This window comes from Balaenoptera physalus (assembly GCF_965194825.1).
Source record: "Balaenoptera physalus genome assembly, chromosome: 2".
Classification (NCBI taxonomy): domain Eukaryota; kingdom Metazoa; phylum Chordata; class Mammalia; order Artiodactyla; family Balaenopteridae; genus Balaenoptera; species Balaenoptera physalus.
Genome location: NC_138883.1, coordinates 156,020,976 through 156,041,367, shown reverse-complemented (window position 1 = coordinate 156,041,367; position 20,392 = coordinate 156,020,976). Strand labels below are relative to the sequence as shown.

At 45.2% G+C, this 20,392-nt stretch overlaps 1 protein-coding gene across 2 annotated transcripts in view; it reads left to right on the top strand.

Moving 5' to 3' along the window:
* ITIH5 (inter-alpha-trypsin inhibitor heavy chain 5) overlaps window positions 1–20,392 on the top strand; it is an 80,598-nt gene that overhangs the window by 47,749 nt on the left and 12,457 nt on the right. For both annotated transcript variants that reach the window (XM_082450567.1, XM_082450566.1), the window contains exons 8-10: window positions 12,917–13,085; window positions 16,265–16,574; window positions 17,617–18,173. In XM_082450567.1, coding sequence (XP_082306693.1) covers window positions 12,917–13,085; window positions 16,265–16,574; window positions 17,617–18,173 — 1,036 coding nt within the window. The remainder of the gene's footprint in view (window positions 1–12,916; window positions 13,086–16,264; window positions 16,575–17,616; window positions 18,174–20,392) is intronic.

Below are 20,392 nucleotides of genomic sequence, written 5' to 3'. Positions count from 1 at the left end.
TCCACGGGTTTGGGAACCACCTTGGTTTTGATCATTAGAGTACACAGTCCCAGCTCCTAGCACGGTACCTGGCATGTAGCAGGGTAGTGATTTTTGCTGCAAAACCCACCAGAGCATAAATTATTAAATGTAACTGGCATTTTAAAAGGCATAGTAGCTACAGCCCCTGAGTGACCAGCAGGTACCCAGCACACTAAGGGTTTTCCATACATTTGTTCATTTCATCTTCCAGCAATCCATCGAAACAGACATGGTTATCCCTATTTTGTAGATGAGAAGGTGAGGGACAGGAAGGGGATGTAAGTGCACTGAAATATACAAAGTTATATGTAGAAAAGTTTGGAGTCAAGCCCTGTCTACCCCACCGTGAAGCTCTTCCCCATAACATTCTTCACTGTATCATGAGGTGTAACTTCAGGCCAGCTCTCAGGCTTTCAGGCTCTACCTGTTCTTTTTTTTTTTCCTGTTTTTTTTTTTTCTTTTTTTTAATTGAAGTATAGTTGATGTACAATGTTGTGTTAGTTTCAGGTACAGCAAAGTGATTCAGATATAGATATTCTTTTTCAGATTCTTTTCCCTTATAACAACAGTCCCCAGCCTTTTTGGCACCAGGGACTGGTTTCGTGGAAGACAGTTTTTCCGTGGACCAGGTTGGGGGGGTGAGGGGTATGGTTCAGGCGGTAATGCGAGCGATGGGGAGCGGCAGATGGAGCTTTGCCTGCTCGCCTGCCGCCACTCACCTCCTGCTGTGCCGCTGGCTCTTAACAGGAGACTCCCCACCCTATAAGGCAGGGGTCCCCAACCCCTGCCTTATAGATTATTACAAAATATTGAGTATGGTTCCCTGTGCTAGACAGGAGGTCCCTGTTGGTTGTCTATTTCGTATACAATACCTATTCTTATGCCAAGTGAGGAGACCACGTGAATGCTGCCCATCTCAGGTGAGTGCACAGAGGTCACCTGCCCTGAGAGGCTTCAACCAGCAGCGTGCTGTTGTGAGAAATGAATGGCGCTGCTGCTCTGACACACAGAATTAACTATTAGCGTTTCCTTGTTTAGCTTTAAGCACACCTGGGGCGTGTGCAGGGCTGCCAGCCGCTTTCCCTCTTATGATTTGGATTGGACCGGCTGAGCACGAGGATGGAGACCACAGAGGTGCAGAGTGGGGAATCTCTGGGTACCATGAGGTCCAGTGGTGTCTGCTGGTGCATTCCTTTTAGCCGTTCTCTTCAGGAGCGTGTGGATCTGCCACAGTTAGAAAGGGAGGATGCTGGAAAGACGTGAAGAGGTGGAGAGAGTACCTTTTAAGTGGTGGGGATCAAAGGAGAGCAGTCTGAGTTTCGCCGAGCAGCCTGGAAGAATGCTGGACAGGGCCAGCCCAGCCCAGAAGGACCTCGGGGAGGTGATCTGGTTGGAGGAGAGAGCTCCCTGCACGCGTGAAGGAGCTCAGAAAGGAGGGATGCAAGCGTACAAAGGAGATCACGTCTAAGAAATTTGGAGTCTCCAGAGGTTGGCACCATGCAGCTGTCATGCAAATAAAAAATGGACAGTATAAGGTTTGGGTCCTCCTGTCTTACCTTTCAGGCTGCAGGCCTTGTGATTAGCCTCTGAAAGCATGGCTCCAGTTAATAACACAATGTCCAGTTTCCCTCTTTCCAGTTTTCTAGGACAGGGGTCAGCAAACTTTTTCTAAAAGTAACAGACCAGTGAATATCTTAAGCTTTACAGGCTGGATGGTCTCTGTCGTAATGACTGAACTCTGCTGTTGTAGCGCAAAGGCAGCTGTTGCAACGTGCAAAGAAATGGGCTTGTCATCTTCCCATAAAACTGTACTTATTAAAAAGAAGTAGCATCCTGGATTCGGCCCCCAGGCCATGGTTGGCTGACCCCTGATCTAGAGTGACGGCTAATGGTGTTGTCTAGGAATACTCTTTCAGTTGATGGCATTTATCCTCATCTCCTGAGCTGCCCTTGCCCAGACAGTGCCACTAACAGATGCATGTCTCAGAAATACATTGCAAAACAGAGGTCTGGGACTCAGGGCCGTGAATAGAAGGCAGTGGGGGAAATTGGTGTCTTTTGGCTCAGACTCAGGATATGAGGAAATAGATGATGGGCAGAGGGCAAAATATTTTTACCCTGGGCCACCTATGAAAACTTGAATTTTTTTTGTTTCAAAAAAAAAAACTTGCTCTTCAACAAAGATCATATAGATAATTTTAAATAAATTGGAGGCACCCATTTAAAAAGTTTGTTGAGGCAGTTAAGATTGAGCTAAATGAGGTCATGTTTAAAAAGTTTTGAGGACCTCTGAATGAAGGTGCTATGTGGCTGTCGTAGGAAGGAAACATGAACAATACAGAGCTTCGAGTACTCTTGCATTATCTGTTCAGAGTGCGGGCCTTGTGGTCAGCATCTGAAAGCATGGTCTTTGCATAACCCAAAGCCTAGCTTCCCCTTCCTGGCATCCTGACCTTGCACTTACGTCTTTCCAGTGGAGATTGCAATCAGCAGACCTTCTCTGTAAGGGGCTAGATAGGAAACTTACGCTACAAGTAACAACGAGATAAATGCTATAAGTCAAAGAGGATTAAATGAGATAACAAATGTGGAATGATGATCAAGAGTGTCAGAAAGCATTGTTATTTCTGGATTGCATCCGCTTGGTTGGCTGATGGAAGCTGCAAAGGGGGTACAGTTCCTAAGACCTGCCCAGGTCTGGCATCACAGCCACCTCGTTCTCTTGCTTAGGACCCCACTCTCCCTCAGGATGGCATCTTGGGCTTTGACTCCAGGCTTCAGATTCTCCAAGAATGAAATACATGTGGATTATGAGCTATGGGAGAGGTACGAGGCATGGGGATACAAAGATAAATAAGACAGAGCCTTTTCTCCCAAGCGGTCCAGAGGAGAAGAAAAGTCATGTAGAAAATTGTATGCCAAGTGCTCCCTGTGATAGAGGTACATGGAGGGTCCAGTCATGGTACAGTGGGGGTGCTGATCAGTTTTTTTGAGGGGTGGGGTAGGGGATAATGAATGCTTCGCAGGGGAGGGGATAGTTGAGTCTTTCAGAAGTTAATTCAAGGATGGGATGAGAAGGGAGAGGGAGAGAGAGATAACGTGCAAGAACACGGAGGCGAGAGGAAGAGTATATATAAGAAAAGCACCAGAGGAAGACAGACACTGTATGATATCACTTATACGTGGAATCTGAAAAATACAACAGACTAGTGAACATGGCAAAAAAGAAGCAGACTCACAGAGGTAGTGAACAAGCTAGAGGTTACCAGTGGGGAAAGGGAAGGGAGGCGGGGCAAGATAGGGGTAGGGGAGTAAGAGGTACAAACTATTAGGTATGAAATAAGCTAAAAGGATGTATTGTATAACACAAATATAGCCAATATTTTATAATAACCATAAATGGAGGAAACCTTTAAAAACTGTGAATTACTTTATTGTACACCTGTAATTTATATGTTGTACATCAAGTATACTTCAATTAAAAAAAAAAAGAAAAGCATCCTATTTAAGTCACTTTAATGAAAGACCTTAGAATTCTGCTGGGGAAAAGAAATATAGATAATTAGGTGTTAATCAAATCCAACATGCCATGTATTCTAGATAGTGGAAAGAATTTGGTGGAAAGGAAAGGGCTTGAGGTACTTGACAAAAGATTAATGATGGAGGTGACCTAGGAGCTAGTCCTTGAAGATGGTAGGAAAGGACGGAGTGAATTCTTGGTTGGGGAAAAACATGAAGAAAGCTATGAGGCAAGAGTGAATAAGTTATAGCCGTAAGGTTGTGGTAATATTTTGGATTAGATAACTTGAAAACCATTCTGATTGGAGAGGCAGGGATATTGTCACAAGTCCTCAGGTGCACAGCTGAGCAAGCAGAGGACACCACAGATTCTCAGCATGGAAGGGGCACCAAGGGGCAGAGTGGTGACAGAGGGACACTGCCACTCTCCCACCCTGCTGGAGGGTGACTCCACTTCCTCGATTTCCTTGTGTGTACGATCCTCATGTGCTGATGTGCTGTGTATACTTCTTTCATAACTGTTCCACTGTTTCTCACTGACTGTGGCTTTTTCACAGCCTCCCCACATCCTTCTGTTATGTTCTTGATGTTCGTCAGGGCACATTTCTGGGTCTTTAAAGCGAGTAGCCTAGGTGGACCTATGCCAGGGACACAGAAATCATGAGAACTCATACCGAAGGGAAAGTTGGATGGGTCAAGGGGTGGTCAGAGAGTCAGACACCGAAAAAATCTGTAGACTGAAACGGGTAGGGTTCCAGAATCCAAGCATGCAGTTGGGCTAAATATAAACTTCAGAATCTCGACCTGGCACCGGGGACCAAGAACTCAATCCTCTTAGTCAGTAGGTGTGTCCGAACGTGGGTGAAGGACTCCATTTACAAAGATCTGTAAACTTAGGTGAACTTGTCTTGGTTAACATCCTCTTATCTACTTCCTGTTTGAGCAGGAAGCCATACCTGTGAACGAACACCTGGAGCCTATGACCACCTGGATAGAAGTGGTGAGGTTATATTCTTGGCCAGAGTAAGAGGGATGGGATCAGCCATGTGAGCAAATCGTGATAACTACTAACCTTGCATGTGAAGAGAAGTGAAAAATATTATCTCTTTTGAGTCTTGAGTTATTTCTACATCAAGCACGAGAAATAGATGCGCTTACTACATCGTAAAGAATCAAAGAAATGTTATTGGCAAAGAGCTTTTTAGAAAAATGTACCCTGACATTGTTAGGTAAATACCTGATACATTTGTCAAAGCAAAGTCAAAACATCAGGTGATGGATTGTAATGTTATCCAGAGCATTCATATGAGAGTTTGCTTCTCAAGTTAGAATAATGTTATCCAAACACAAAGACTCATGAAATATAGTTATGTTTATATTGCAAAAGATGCTCTAATATCTAAACCTATTCAGACTTTTTTTATTTAGCCAGAATTTAGTTGTTTACAACTATTCTCTTTTGGAACCAGTCCTGAAGTAATACTGGAATTCAGATCTGAACTTTTACTACAACAGTGCTTTTCTCTTGCTATGAAGGAACAACCATTTAACATTTTTACACAGATTGGGTAATCAGAACCAGAGTTATAACATAATTTAGCACAGTATTGCATTGAAAGAGCATTTGAAATTAGAATTCAAACAGTAAACGAAATTAAAATAGCTTAAAATAATGTATTTTTAAATACGGGAGCCTTATGATTTTGCTTAATTTTGAAAATATGCTCTTCATAATAGTGCAGACAATGTAGAGACCGAAGAAATAGTTTTCTCCATTTACTTCTAGGTGAAATTTCAAGTTAATAGTTAGCACTTACTAAACTGTTTTAAAATATTGGAAAATATGATGACTTCTTTTTTTTTTTTCTTTTTTTTAAAAAATAATTTTATTTATTATTTTTGGCTGCATTGGGTCTTTGTTGCTGCGTGTGGGCTTTCTCTAGTTGTGGCGAGTGGGGGCTGCTGTTCGTTGCGATGTGCGGGCTTCTCATTGCAGTGGCTTCTCTTGTTGAGGAGCACGGGCTCTCGGCTCGCGGGCTCAGTAGTTGTGGCTCGTGGACTCTAGAGCTCAGGCTCAGTAGTTATGGCACACGGGCTTAGTTGCTCCACGGCATGTGGGATCTTCCCGGACCAGGGCACGAACCTGTGTCTCCTGCACTGGCAGGCGGCTTCTTAACCACTGCGCCACCAGGGAAGTCCAATATGATGACTTCTATCCCCAATTTTCCAATTATATAAAGAAAGCTTCTGAGTTTCTGCTCTTTCTCTAAAAGGAACACTTTGGCCAGGAGAAAAATAGTTTTAGTTTCTTTCAGCAGGATTCCTCATATTGGACAGAGACACCTTTTGATGGTTTATGTTTCTTTTATTACAGTTTAAAGTTTTTATTTTTAATACAAATTATATAATGTGTTCCATTTCAGGAGCTATTTACGGCAGAGAAGAGACAGGAGGGCACCAGCCTTTGTGTTATCGCTGTTTTCCTTTATGAGTTTACATAACCTCTTGAACTGTGCCTATACTGTCATCAGTGGGGTAACATTTTTAATATTTCAGGTTCTTCTCTGAAACCAATCTGTTGCTAGATTCCTTGTAAAGTGTAACAATGATATAGACACAGATATATGATGGAGAAATGGTCTTTCTCACTCAATTTATTGCCTTGCTCCTAAAATTAGGATTCTTTTTTAAAAAACCTAATTACTTGGTGGGTCAGTCTCGATACAATTTCGGAAAACTTCCCTTCAAATCATTGAAAGAGCTGTAGCATGTCCGTGTAAGGTTGTGCTGCCTTTTGCAGACTCCGTGTGAAACGCCATGGTCTTGGAATAACTGCCGCTGAAGCATAATTGCTACCCAGGGACTGACGGCATCCAGCTGGCTTGTTGTGGCTGCTCTGGTCTTAGCCGTGACCTTGACTCCAGGGTGACGTGGGGTGGATGCCTGCGGAGGGCGCGGAGAGAGGCCGGGATGGTGGGCGTCTCCGTCCTCCTCAGTGCCGGCTTAGACAGGTGGTTTGAGGTTGCAGGGAGCACCTAATGTTGCAGACTTTGATGGGATAACAGACTAGTTTTTATTTCTGTCTGTCCTTCCATTGGAAGGACTCCATGGCCAGTCCTGGGCACAGAGGGGTCCCCCTGCTGGCATCAGGAGGGACTGCAGCTCACAGGAGGATGAGTTGCACACACTTCCTTCTGGTCCCCACCCGTGTCCCTTATCTCCACCCACCTGGGAAGGGAGAAGGCCCACCTGTGCCCAGTTCCTATTTGGTGTATTCTACTCCCCAGTATTACCTCTCAGAAACTTAGGGCTGTTTTCAGGGTATGCATCTGCTGCTGATGATTCTCTTTCATGGCTCAAGCAAGACTTTTAGAAGGTCTTAGATTTCTTTTGTTTTCGATGAGAAAAATCATAGATGCTTTTCTCTCGGGTTCATCCAGAAGGAGTGTGTGGACCCAGGAAAGAGAAAAGGTCAGCTCCTCGGTAGACATTTTAGAGCAAGGCAAGTGATAGGACTGCTTCGGAGCACAGCAAGGCCGTTCTGCTGAAAGCATGGCGTGGCTAGTATCTAGTACCCTTGAACTTGGATTTCCTCTATGATGTCACAACCCAGGGTCTGTGGTACAGAAGCCTTTTGTGTCAGAGTTAGTCGCTGGTGAGTGTGGTTTGGCGGGGACACAGAAGTGTCTGAGGAAAGCTGCGTCAGCGGGCACCCCGATGGAATGGGCAGGCAGCTGGGTTTTCCATGGGCTCCACTGATGGTCAGCCTGAGGGCGTGATTGCACGATGCTTGTCTCCTGGGGGAGGTCTAAGCGTTGTTCACGACACAGTGGTTAGCACAGGTGGTGCTCACCCCCCCCAAGGCTGTGCCAAGAGCCTCCGGCTGCTCAGGCTCAGTTTTGCAGGGAGGGGGAAGGAAGGGCCATCCCTTGTCTGTAGGACGGCTTAATGCAGGGCCCAGAGCCCGCAGGACAGAGCTGCCCCCAGACACTCCCTTCCCTGGGAGCAGCCCTCGTGAAGGGCAGCGTAAGTGAAGGGTGAAAAGGGGGCTGTACCTCCCCGGGGCCCAGCCCTGCACCTTTCCACAGACACCACCAGGGAAGCCTACAGAGTTCCGCTTCCTGAAGACCCACTAGAGCAAGAGGGACGATCACCAACCATGTTGAACGAATAGAGAATCTGAAACCGAGAGCTTGTCTTTATTTATTCACATGCGCCTTGTTCCTGAAAGAATTTAAATGGACAGAGACGAGAAGGCTTACTGAATAATAAACCAAAGGCAGCACTGGAATTAACTTCTAAGACAGTTTTCAAAGGAAATACTTCTTTCCCCTCCTTTCCACCCAAGGAAAGCACCTATAAGAAGAAGGATTCCGGGCTTCCCTAGTGGCGCAGTGGTTAAGAATCTGTCTGCCAGTGCAGGGGACACGGGATCGAGCCCTGGTCCCGGAAGATCCCACATGCCCCCGAGCCTAGAGCCCGTGCTCCACCACAAGAGAAGCCACCGCAATGAGAACCCCACGCACTGCAACAAAGAGTAGCCCCCGCTCGCCGCAACTCGCAGCAACGAAGACCCAACACAGCCAAAAATAAAAAATAAATAAGTAAATTTAGAAAAAAAAAAGAAGAAGAAGGATTCCTCACCATGGAATCGTTTCAAGCAGGGACTCATCCCTGTTCTCTGTGATTCTATGTGGCTCAGATTAAAAGGAATCTTGTCTAAATGCTCCTTCCAGGCCAAGGTGCTTCTTTACTATCTGAATAATAAGAAGTTTTTCCTCTATTTGTTGTATCTGTGTACCTTTTGTATCTTTCTTCAGTCCAAACACAACCTGGAATGTCATAAGGAGCCCTTCTTGTTACATGTACAGACTGGTCTTTGCAGATTGCCCTCTGGGACCCACAGGGAGTGGATCGGATCAATTGGTGCCTTCAGGGTAGCTCAGGCCTTCAAACCAGCTTGGATTGTACATTCTCTGCCTTTCTGGGCTTTCTCTGATCTTTCTGGAATGCACTGTTTTCTGGGCTGTACTCTTGGAAAAAGTCTGACCAGGTTTCTGTTCATCTTCAGCGTATAAACGCAGGGTGCAGAATTATCAGCTGAAGCCCTCTCATGTTTACTCTTCTATCTGAACCCTTACCTTCCTCCTGCCTGTTCAGCTTTCTACAGAATGCAGAGCTCCCCAGGCCACCCGCCATCTAAGGAGACGGTCGGAGCTCGGAAAGGGTTAACGGATGGTGGTGGCTCCAGGCAACTTCTGCCCAGGTCTCTTGGGATGAGGACTTGGAGACCAAAGGTTCTAAGGCAATAGGAAATAGAGCCACTGGGAGCCCACGGGTCTGCCTGCCCTGGTGCACATGAGGATAAGTTACAGCTGTGGCCTTACAAGGTCATAAGAAACCCGTCGTTGCTGAGCTCAGGGGAGGAGGGTGGAGAGGCTCGAAGGACTATTCCTAAAGCAGACCATCCATCATGATGGGGAAAAAAGGAGCCAGGCCAGCCCCTCTCGAGGGCTTTAGCACGCTATTTAAGGATCCCTAAGGATGCCAGCAGCTAAACAAACGGCAGCCTTCTAACGAGTTTCCCCAGGTCCAGCCTGCACCCTGGGGTGCCCAGCCAGCTCTGAGCCCCAGCAGCGGGAACATTTCCAAGTACCTGCCTTAGTGTCGGGCTCCAAACTGTGTCGTCTCAGGGATGGCCACCGCTTGCTGTGGTCCCATCTGTCACCTCCCAGTTGTGGACCTTCAGACTTCCCAGAGGTCTAGACTCTTGGACTGAGAATGACGCCAAGCCCGTCTTTGCTCATGCTGGGGTTGTGTTGGCTCTGAGTGGAAGGAAGGATGAGGGGTCAAGGTGAGGCAAGCCTCCGGGAATTCCGTCAGCATCAGTGCTCAGGGCATTCCACCCACATCTGTTTATTGTCATGATCTGATCTATTTATTTTTGCTTTAATGCTATCCATCATTCAGCTCTGTTTCCTGCACGTCAACCTTCTCAGTGTTCCCTGTCTTAGCTTCTCAAGGATGGGGGCTGTGTCTCTCTTACTTCCTTTGTATTCACGCCATAGAATTCCCTCTCTCTCTCTCTCTCCTTCTTTCTGTCTCAATTACTCATTCAACAGATATTTACTGACATACTGACAGCCCACAATGCGCCAACTGTTGTATTGGGAGGGTGAGAAGGAGCAAGGGGACAGCTGTTTTGTGGAGTCTAGCGTGATAGATGGACAGTTTATTCACCATTCACTTTTTTCTGGAAAAATGTATCAAGACTCTGCCGTGTGGCCAGGCACAGCTGGGTATGACACAGGAGTGATGGAACAGAGAAAGCTCCTGCACTCGGAGGCATGGAGCTGAGTTGGACAGTCAAGTAAATGCACAAATATGTAATGACATGCTCTCTATCGATGCTGTGAAGGCAGAGAACAGGGTGCCGGGCTTGAGAGGACAGAGAAACGAGTGAGCCCAGAACTAAAGGATGAGGAGGGGTCAGCGGTCATGCAGACTGTAGGGAAGAGCATTCCAGACACAGGGAACAGCAGGTGCAGAGGTCCTGAGGTGGGAAAGGGCTTGAGGAAATAACGATAATGCAGTATGATAAGTGCAAAATAGATGTGTGTGCTGAGAGAGGATCTCAGAGGATGGGGCCATTAATTTTTTGTCATTTAATCTTTTCCCCCCAGTTGTATTGAGATACAGTTGAGATTCAGCACTGTGTATGTGTAGGTGTACAGCATAATGGTTTGACTTATTGTGAAATGATTACCACAGTAGGTTTAGTGAACATCCCTCATCTCATATAGATCAAAAATGGGTTTTTTTCCTTGTGATGGTAACTCTTAAGATTTTCTCTCATAACAACTTTAAAATATACCACACAGCAGTGTTAACTATAGTCGTCACGTTGTACGTTACATCCCCAGGATTTATTTATCTCGTAACTGCAAGTCTGGACATTTTGGCCACCTTTATCCAATTCCCTCAGCCCCCACCTGGTGCCTCTGGTAACCACAAGTCTGATCGCTTTTTCTATGAGGTTGGGTTTTGTTCTGTTTTTAGATTCCATGTGTAAGTGATATCATATAGTATTTCTTTGTCTTTATCTGTCAGGGCCACACAGGTAGTAAGTGATGGATCCAGGGTGAACCCCAGCCCTCCTGCCCTTACAGTGAAGTGCTCTTCACCCCTGTGAAAGATGGCAGAGGTCGTTGCTATGGCAATTATGTAATGAGCATACCCTACCTCATATCTCATATGCCGCATCTCTTTCAATGTCTAGCAATAATGCTGTTTAGAGAAGGCAGTGCTTGCTCACAATATCGAGTTGATTGTTTTAAAAACTCTTGTCCAGGCTCCTGGAGCTTTTCTTTTTTCTTTTTTTAAAAAAATTTTTATTGGTGTATAGTTGACTTACAATGTCGTGTTAGTTTTAGGTGTACAGCAAAGTGAATCAGTTATACATACACATGTATCTATTCTTTTTCAGATTCTTTTCCCATATAGGTTATTATAGAGTATTGAGTAGAGTTCCCTATGCTATACAGTAGGTCCTTATTAGTTATCTATTTTATATATAGTAGTGTGTATATGTTAATCCCAATCTCCTAATTTATCACTTCCCCCCTTTTCTCCCTTGGTAACCATAAGTTTGTTTTCTACATCTGTAACTATTTCTGTTTTGTAGGTAAGTTCATTTGTACCCTTTTTTTAGATTCCACATATAAGCAATATCATATGATAGTTGTCTGACTTACTTCACTCAGTATGACAGTCTCTAGGTCCATCCATGTTGCTGCAAATGGCATCATTTCATTCTTTTTTATGGCTGAGTAATATTCTATTGTATATATGTACCACACCTTCTTTATCCATTCCTCTGTTGATGGACATTTAGGTTGCTTCTATGTCTTTGTTATTGTAAACTGCACTGCAGTGAACATTGGGGTGCGTGTATCTTTTCGAATTATGGTTTTCTCCAGATATATGCCCGGGAGTGGGATTGCAGGATCACATGGTAACTCTATTTTTAGTTTTTTAAGAAACCTCCGTACTGTTCTCCATAGTGCTTGTACCAATTTACATTCCTACCAACAGTGTAAGAGGGTTCCCTTTTGTCCACACCCTCTCCAGCATTTATTGTTTGTAGATTTTTGACGATGGCCATTCTGACTGGTGTGAGGTGATACCTCATTGTAGTTTTGATTTGCATTTCTCTAATAATTAGTGATGTTGAGAATCTTTTCATGTGCTTTTTGGTCATTTGTATGTCTTCTTTGGAGAAATGTCTATTTAGATCTTCTGCCCATTTTTTGATTGAGTTGTTTGTTTTTTGATATAGAGCTGCATGAGCTGTTTGTATATTGTGGAGATTAATCCCTTGTTGGTTGCTTCGTTTGCAGTCCTGGAGCTTTTCTGTTTTCAGTTTCCGATGGTTTCTTTCCTCTTTCCACAAGTCACATCTGACTTACCTGCACACCTTTCATTCGCTCAGCATCTCTGGAACTCACCTGTGTCACCTCTCTGCTTGCCTCCAGCCGTCTCTCTGACCTCCTTTGCTTCTTTTCGGGATGCCCTCCGTCGTCTCTCAAGTTACCCACTTCCTTTGAGTCTCATCCTCAATTCCCCCTTCTCTGTGACACCTTCTCACATCACTCCAGCCTGCAGTGCTTCGTTCTCTTTTAAATTCCAGTGGTATTTATTATTCGTACCCTTCATCTATAACTCATAAGTGTCCATGCATTCGTTCATCCTCTGAACTTCTCTCTAGCGCCTCCTATGTGTCAGGAGTTCTCCTCTGCTCTGGGTGATAAGAAAATAGATGCACCTGCCTTCAGAGAGCTGACGCTGGAGGAAGGGAAAGAGGCATGAAGCAGACTGTAGTCATGACGGGTAATACGCACTTTTCTATGTGAGTGTGTTGAGGACAGTGGTAGCCTAAAGGAGAGAAGATGTGCACTGTCTTTAGAGAAGCTAGAAAATGTTGCAAATAGAGAATATAGCATGTTAGCTGGGTTTTGAATGACGAGGGGCTTGTCAGATGAAACAGAGGCATGAGGCAGTAAGGAAGAACATTCCAGGTCTAGAGAATAGCAGTGGTGAAAGATACAGAGGCTTGATGCACCGTGGATTCCCGCAGATGTGATGGTGCATATATGAAACACCCATTCGTGTCTTATATAAGATTGTAACATATTAATGCTGTTTTTTTTTTTTTCCAGCTAGGTGACAAAGTTCCTTGACATTTATCCGAGTCCCCTTTACGTAGCAGGCACTTAATTTTAACCCTGGGATTGTCCCCGGTGTGCAGTTTCCAAGCCAGGGGACGCGTGGACTCATGCACTCAGACGTGACTGGTTTTGCTTTTGTGTTTGCCTAGACCAAAGATGCCCTTTTCACGATTCTGCATGACCTCCGACCCCAGGACCGTTTCAATATCATTGGATTTTCCAACCGGGTCAAAGTGTGGAAGGACCATTTGGTGTCAGTTACTCCCAACAATATCAGAGACGGCAAAGTCTACATTCACCACATGTCACCGACCGGAGGTAAACGCGCATCCTGCTTTGCCCATTCGCCTCGACGGGATACGTGAGTAGCTAACTTTCTGCCCAGAGACAGGATTTGAAAGCTGACGCTGATCACAGGAAAGGAGATAACAGGGGAGAGCTTTCCCAGGAGCTTGTTTCTCCTCTTCCAGGCCCCAAACTAAGATGGTCAAGTAAGTTAGTGGGGGGGAAATACCTGATAGGTTTTGGAGCCTTTCCTGGTTTATCTCACGGATCCCAAACAATGCAGCTCTTTTTGTAAATTGCTTTTTGGGGTGGGGAATGAAAGCCACATGGATGATTCAGTGTTTTGTGTGTTTGAAGATGAGCACCTTGGGAAGCAGCAGGTGGAGCCGCCCTCCTGAGCCGTTAGTCCTCTTGGAGCCCAGGTGGCCTGGGCGGTGCTCTGGGTGGAAAGGGGAGGACTCAGGATTTGCACACTTGGCTGGGGGGTCGTGATGAGGTAAGTACGCAGATGCGGGAAAAGGCCGTAAAGGACTCTAAGGTTAGAGAGTCAGAACAGTGTGTTACCAACCGTGCTGGATGTGAGTTCCTTCGACCCTGGACACAGAGCTGACTTCTGCTGCTACATCCATCACTAGGACAGTGGATGCGTGGCAGGTGCTCAGTACTGGAGTGTTTATTGGACCCGAACCTGACCCTTTGACACCTTTCTTAAAGGCCCCTGTAGAGACACCATCTCCTGGGTGTCTCAGATGATTCTGCTTTGGATACCTGGAAACATAGAAAACACCCATTTCTGTCCATCCTCTTCCATCTGAGTTTCTCATCGCTCATATATTTGTTATTTTCCATCCAAGGCGAAGTTCTGGTTTCCCAAATGAACTTCGTTTGGAACTTGATCTTGTTTGGATGGAATTTCGATTTATAAATGGAATTTCCTACCAGTCTCGACAACAACACGATCTAGTTACTGTTTTACTGGTTGATAGGAGGAATGAAAGGTTAGATTTAATATTATAGTGATAATCTACAGCAGGAAGTTGACAAGATGGTCAAATCTTTGAGGGAAGAAACTCTCCTTCATCTTTGTTTAGCCCCCGTTTCCTGTCATAGCTCCCGAACTACAGTGCATACTCAAAGAATATGCATTAAAATTATTTAAATTATATTAATGGTACTGCTTACTATGAGAATCCTTTGTGTGTGGGAGGTGGAGATAAAGCTTTAGAAAACAGTTGTGTGTATTTTGGAATCTAAACCATAGAAACCTTATTGGTTTCCTTTATTTTTTCTTGGTACTTCATTGTCCCAGCCTCTGCAGGTGAACAGAAAATTAATCTACTTCTCTCAGAAAAGTGTCATTTCAGGAGATGAGCATAGATCCTGAAGCCAGAATCCAGCTCTACCAGCTATGAGTCATTTAAACTCTCTATACTTCGGTTTCCTCATCTGTAAAGCGAGGATAATAATGGACTTGTTATTAGGATGAGATGAGTTAAAATATTTAAAGTACTTAGATCAGTGGCTGCACTAGGAAGTCTTCTCTAGGTGTCAGATATGGCCATTTTACCCAAGTGGTCCCTCTTGCTGGTGCACTTGGGTCCTTTGATGACCCTGGGGGAGCTCTCGGCAGAATGGTTGGGGCAGCTCCCTGGGGAGAAAGCCCCCCCGTTGTTAAGTGTGTAGGAGATGCCCCAACTTAACAGACATTCGATGCCAAGCTGTGCTGTGCTTTGGTGTCTTGGGTAAGAAAAGCTAAGTGCATCCTTTGCCTGGGCTCTCCTGGGCTTTAAAATGCAGTGAGAGATTTGGCATTATTGTTACATTCTAGGTTAAAGAGAAAATGAACACCTGCCTTTTGGTTCATGCCCACATATCCAGAGGCAGCGTGAAACTGGGCTGGGCATTCAGAAAGGCAAGTGAGTGAACCCAAAGAATTGTTAAATACTGTTTCAGCTGTAACTTTCCCTTACGTTCGGGCCATGTGTACATCTTAGAACGAATTATCAATGTGTTTGCACAGTCATAGTCATATATATTTTAGCCAGAAGTTCTGGAGGATGTAAAGCAGTGGGGAAAATTATCTGGTTCACTCAAATATGGTACATTTTGCAGGGAGATCAAAATCACTCCAGTCAGGGGGATGGATTGTGGTGATGGGTACACAACTTCATAAATTTACTAAAAATCATTAATTGTGTACTTACAATGGGTGAAATTTTTGGGACTTCCCTGGTGGTCCAGTGGTTAAGAATCCGCACTTCCTCTGCAGGGGGCATGGGATGGATCTCTGGTCCGGGAACTAAGATCCTGCATACCCATGCAGCTCGGCAAAAAAAGAAGAAAATCCCTAGTGACCAAAATGCGTGAAATTTTTGGTATGTCCATAAGGCCATTAAAAAAACCCCCAGTGGAGTCAGAAAAAGGAAGTAAGTATTCACGGCTGCAGTAAGAACTCTCAGTTTTTCTTGGCGATGGTAGAACAGCAGCAGCAGAGTTGAATGAAATTCTTAGCTAATCCAGAAACCTCACGTTAGTTGGCAGTTTTGACTTCCACCAACCATCCGTCTCTCCATCCCCCAAGCAAAATACCTGTCCAGCACCTCCCACAGACACTGTACCCTGACTTTAATCAGAGCTGCAATGACAAGCGTGTCTGAATTAGAAACAGCAGGGGTAGGAGGTGTAAACTTGAAAGCCTTCGCTTGGTGGGGTCCTAACAAGCAGGGGTGATCCCGAAGGGGCAGGAAGCAGGAAAGACAGCGACAGCAATAAAAAAAAAAATGAGTGAGTGCTTTAATCAGCATCCTCCAGTGAGGTCGCCGCGATGGTCTCCACATCCCCACCTCCTCATTCTGTGCCGTTCCCTTCCCTCTGGGACGCTTTCTTTCTCTGAATTCCTGCACCCAACACCCTCCTTCCCTTTCCAAAGCGATTCTCCAAAAAGGAGGTAGAAACCGTTCACGCTAAAGGGGTGGAGACGCCTAAGCTGAGGTGCCATCAGACACCTTCAGGACAAGGTTATGTAATTCTCTGCCGTTCCTAGTCATTTGCCAAGTTTCTAGCAGTCTTTGTGACGTGGAGTCACCCCATGAATGCAGGTGGCTGCTTTCCCCACACGTCACTCCTGCGGGTGCCCGTGAGGGGCCCGAGAAGGTGTGTCCAGGTAGAGGAGGTGGCGAGGCTCCTCAGGTGTCCTGTTCTATGTCCCGCAGGCACGGATATTAACGGGGCCCTGCAGAGGGGCATCAGGCTTCTCAACGACTTCGTGGCCCACAACGACATCGAGGACCGCAGTGTGTCCCTGCTCGTCTTCCTGACAGACGGGAAGCCCACCGCCGGGGAGACCCACACCCTGAAGATCCTCAACAACACCAAGGAGGCCGCCCGGGGCCGGGTCTGCATCTTCACCGTGGGCATCGGGGCCGACGTGGACTTCAGGCTGCTGGAGAAGCTGTCCCTGGAGAACTGTGGGCTCACACGGCACGTCCACGAGGACCACGACGCCCGCGCCCAGCTCATCGGGTCCGTGGGTCTGTCTGTGTCCTCGGGGCGGGGGGCAGGCTCAGCGGGAGGCTTGGACGTGAGGACGGACCCCAAGTCTGATCATCACTCCTTTCGTGGGAGACACCGCCATGGGCCTTGAAACTGGGTGGATCTGGGTTCACGTTCTGGTCCTGCCTTGTGACCTGAGGCTTTAAGACTGTCTGTGCCTCGGTCTCCCCAACTGTAAAATGAGGATTCTGGTCAGATGATAGAATTTAAGGAGAAAACCTACGTGAAGTATTGGCAGGACAGCTTTCACAGCTTAGGTGTTCCGTTAGCTCTTATGGTTATAACTGTCTTCCTGACACTTCAAAGCACTTCCTCATCTCAAGACGCACCTCAGAGATACTGCAGGTCAGTTCCAGACCACAGTGATAAAGCAAATATTGCAATAAAGCGAGTCCCACAGGTGGATTGCTTTAACAGTGCACATAAAAGTTATGTTTACATCACACTGTAGTCTGTTAAGCATGCAATAGTGTCATGTACATACCTTAATTGAAAAATACTTTATTGCTGAAAAATGCTAACTATCATCTGACAATGCAGGATTGCCACAAACCTTCATTTTGTGAAAAAATGCTAGGTCTTTGAAGTGCAATAAAACAGTATATGCCTGTATTTACTCTAATTCCACCCTGAGAGGGAGGTGGGATAGGTAGCGTCAGCTCCGCGTTGCGTGCTAGTTACAATGATCGTGTTTTTATGTTGAAGCACAATGGCCAGTTGAAAGTGGTCGCTGACTGTGTTATGTTCTGGGGTGAAGAGGAAACCAGAATTTAAGTCTGGCAAACGGCGAGGGAGCTTGTGAGATAGTGAGTTCTCTGTCACCAGTGGTGTTCAAGCTACGGCTGCACTGGCTCCTGTCTGAGATGTTCTGCTGGGTGGAATGTTGGACTTGGTTGCTTCTAAGATCAGATCCGCCCCCCACCCCACCAGACAGCCTGTGATTTCCTCTAGGACGTGACCTGCCTGTAGCTAGTGCAGGCCCCGATTCTCCCTCTCTGTTCCTCCTCTCCAGGTTCTACGATGAGATCAGGACCCCGCTCCTCTCGGACATCCGCGTGGATTATCCACCCGGCTTGGTGGAGCATGCCACCAGGACCCTGTTCCCCAACTACTTCAATGGCTCGGAGATCATCATCGCGGGGAAGCTGGTGGACAGGGAGATGGACCGCTTGCACGTGGAGGTCACGGCCAGCAACAGTAAGAAGTTTGTCGTACTCAAGAAGGACGTGCCTTTGGAGCCCCGGAGGATGGGGAACGACGTCCCGGGGAGCCCCAGGCCCAAGGCGGGTGGCCAGGAAGACCCCAACCACCTGGAGCGTCTCTGGAGCTACCTGACCCTGAAGGAGCTGCTGAGTTCCTGGCTGCAGAGTGTTGAGGAGCTGGAGAGAGAGCAGCTGAGGCAGGAGGTACAGGCTCTGGCCGTGAACCATCGCTTCCTCACTCCATTCACCTCCATGACGCTCAAGTCAGCACCGCGGACAGAGACCCCGGAGGACGCCTACGGCACACCCGCGGCCACGGGGCCCGAAACGGCGATGCAGAGCCTGAGGGGCGCCCACCTGCAGCCAGGTAAGGGCACTCTCGGGGTGGCCCTTCTGGCTCCTTCTCAGGCCAAGGTCGTCTGTCTTACTTTCTCGTATTATAATTCCTATAAACAATGTTCTCTACCTGCAGCTCCTAGCCTTCAGAGAGTGGCTTAGCTTGTGTTTGTGTTGTTATAAACCATAGATCTCTATAGAGAAATTCGAGAAAGTAAAATCAGTCTATCGATAAATCATCGATATTGAGTGTCTCCCGTGAACCAGGCGTTATTGGAGGCACAGGGATGAACAGACAAGTAAACAAATACTCGTTTTTAAATGCCTTTCTATATTTTAAGTACTTCAATTATGTCATTTTATGCATATGCTTGATTTTATTTTCCTGAGAAAATAGAATATTATTGTATTTTATAGAGAAAATAAAATGAAATTTTATTATATATTTTATTTACTCATATTTTGTTAATTTTACTTACAATTTTCTAAATTAAAGTTTTATTTTTTAAATTTTAATGATTTTGTTTACAATTTAAAAAAATTAATAAACTTTTATTATAGATATTATTCTATAGGAGGAACTAAGTTCTGGATTCTCAAGAGAATCCAGAGTTTAAACAGAAATTTTTATTATCTGTCTCAGTGCCATTTGTCAGGGGAAATTAGTAGCACCAAGAATGGGAAAAGGGCAGGAAAAGTAATTCAACCAAAGCAGAGGGTTATATTCTCAGTAATATCTGTTTATGGAAAACAGCACTTTTTTATGTGTGACATTTTTCTTAACTTCCTGTCAGGTTCACACGTCCTAAGGTGAGGGAACTGACGTTAACCCTGGGCCTCATTTGATGCTCATATTCTCAACCCTGAGAATCACCTGGGCGTGGTAGGGAGAGCACACGGTTAGGATCCAGACAGAGTTTCAGCTCACGGCTTCTCCTAGCCAGCTGTGTGGCTTGGGGCAGGTTTCTGAACCTCTCTGAGCTTCCATTCCCTCACCTGTAAAATGTAGATAGTAATATCTTCCCTGAAAGGTTGTTGCAAGGATTAAATGTGTAGAGGCCTTGGTATATAATAAGTGTTCTACACATGTGAGATACCCTTTCCCATGAGGAGTGTAGAACTAGAAATTTATTGAAAAGTTCAGACCTGATGTAGGGGTGAAAAATGATATGTTGCCTCTTTAGAAAGAGTGGAACTTGTCTTGGCAAAACTGGTACAATATTCGTTCTGATGAAAAGGATGAAAAGTAAGTTGCATGATGTTGTTACGTCACGCTACAAGATCCGTGCCACATCCAGGGAAGATGACTTTTTGAGTAACATCTTGATTCAGTGTCAGCAACTCAAATCTCAACAGCTTCAGGAGAGAGCAAACTCAAATGACACGAGACTCAGAGGACCAAGAACACAGATGAGGGAATAACTGACTGATTGCTCAAAAGGCTTGTTAGACATAGGATTTCCCTGAAGATGATTTTTTAGTTTTAATTTTATGATTTTTTTGAGTGTCTGTGACAATTTAAGCCTCCTCAAAGCAGCCATTCAGACTGATATGTTGCTCCTCCTTCGTGGTCGGCCTGATTCTGTCTGTGTCTGACTGACCAGGGACCAGCTGGAGAAGGGGGAGCTTAAAAAACATTGAGATACTGTGATCTTCATTTTCTGGGGGGCAAAAATCAGTTAAGAGGAACATAATCTTAATATAGACAGTTTGAAATAAGATATTAATTTTATTTTATTGACAGAAAGTAATTTACTTTTAGGTTATTCTTTAATTGATTGTTTATTTTTGCCTGCTGCTTTGTGAATTGTACTTACGCACATGGCTATAGACCTGGATTGTCGCATTATCTTTTTCTTTTACATTCTTGTATATTTTTGGTTGTTTTAAATTGCTATTTTGCAAAAAACACATAACGTAACATTTACCATCATAACCCTTTTTTCCATTCTTTTTTTTAAACTGAAGTATACTTGCTTTACAGTGTTGCATTAATTTCTGCTGTACAGAAAAGTGATTCAGTTATATTCTTTTTTTTTAATATTCTTTCCCATTATGGTTTATCAGAGAATACTGAATATAGTTCTCTGTGCTATACAGTAGGGCTTTGTTGTTTATCCATTCTATATATACAAGCTTACATCTGCTAACCTCAACCTCCCACTCCATCCCTCCCCCAACCCCCTCCCCCTTGGCAACCACCAGTCTGTTCTCTATATCGTAACCATTTTTAAGTGTGTAGTTCAGTAG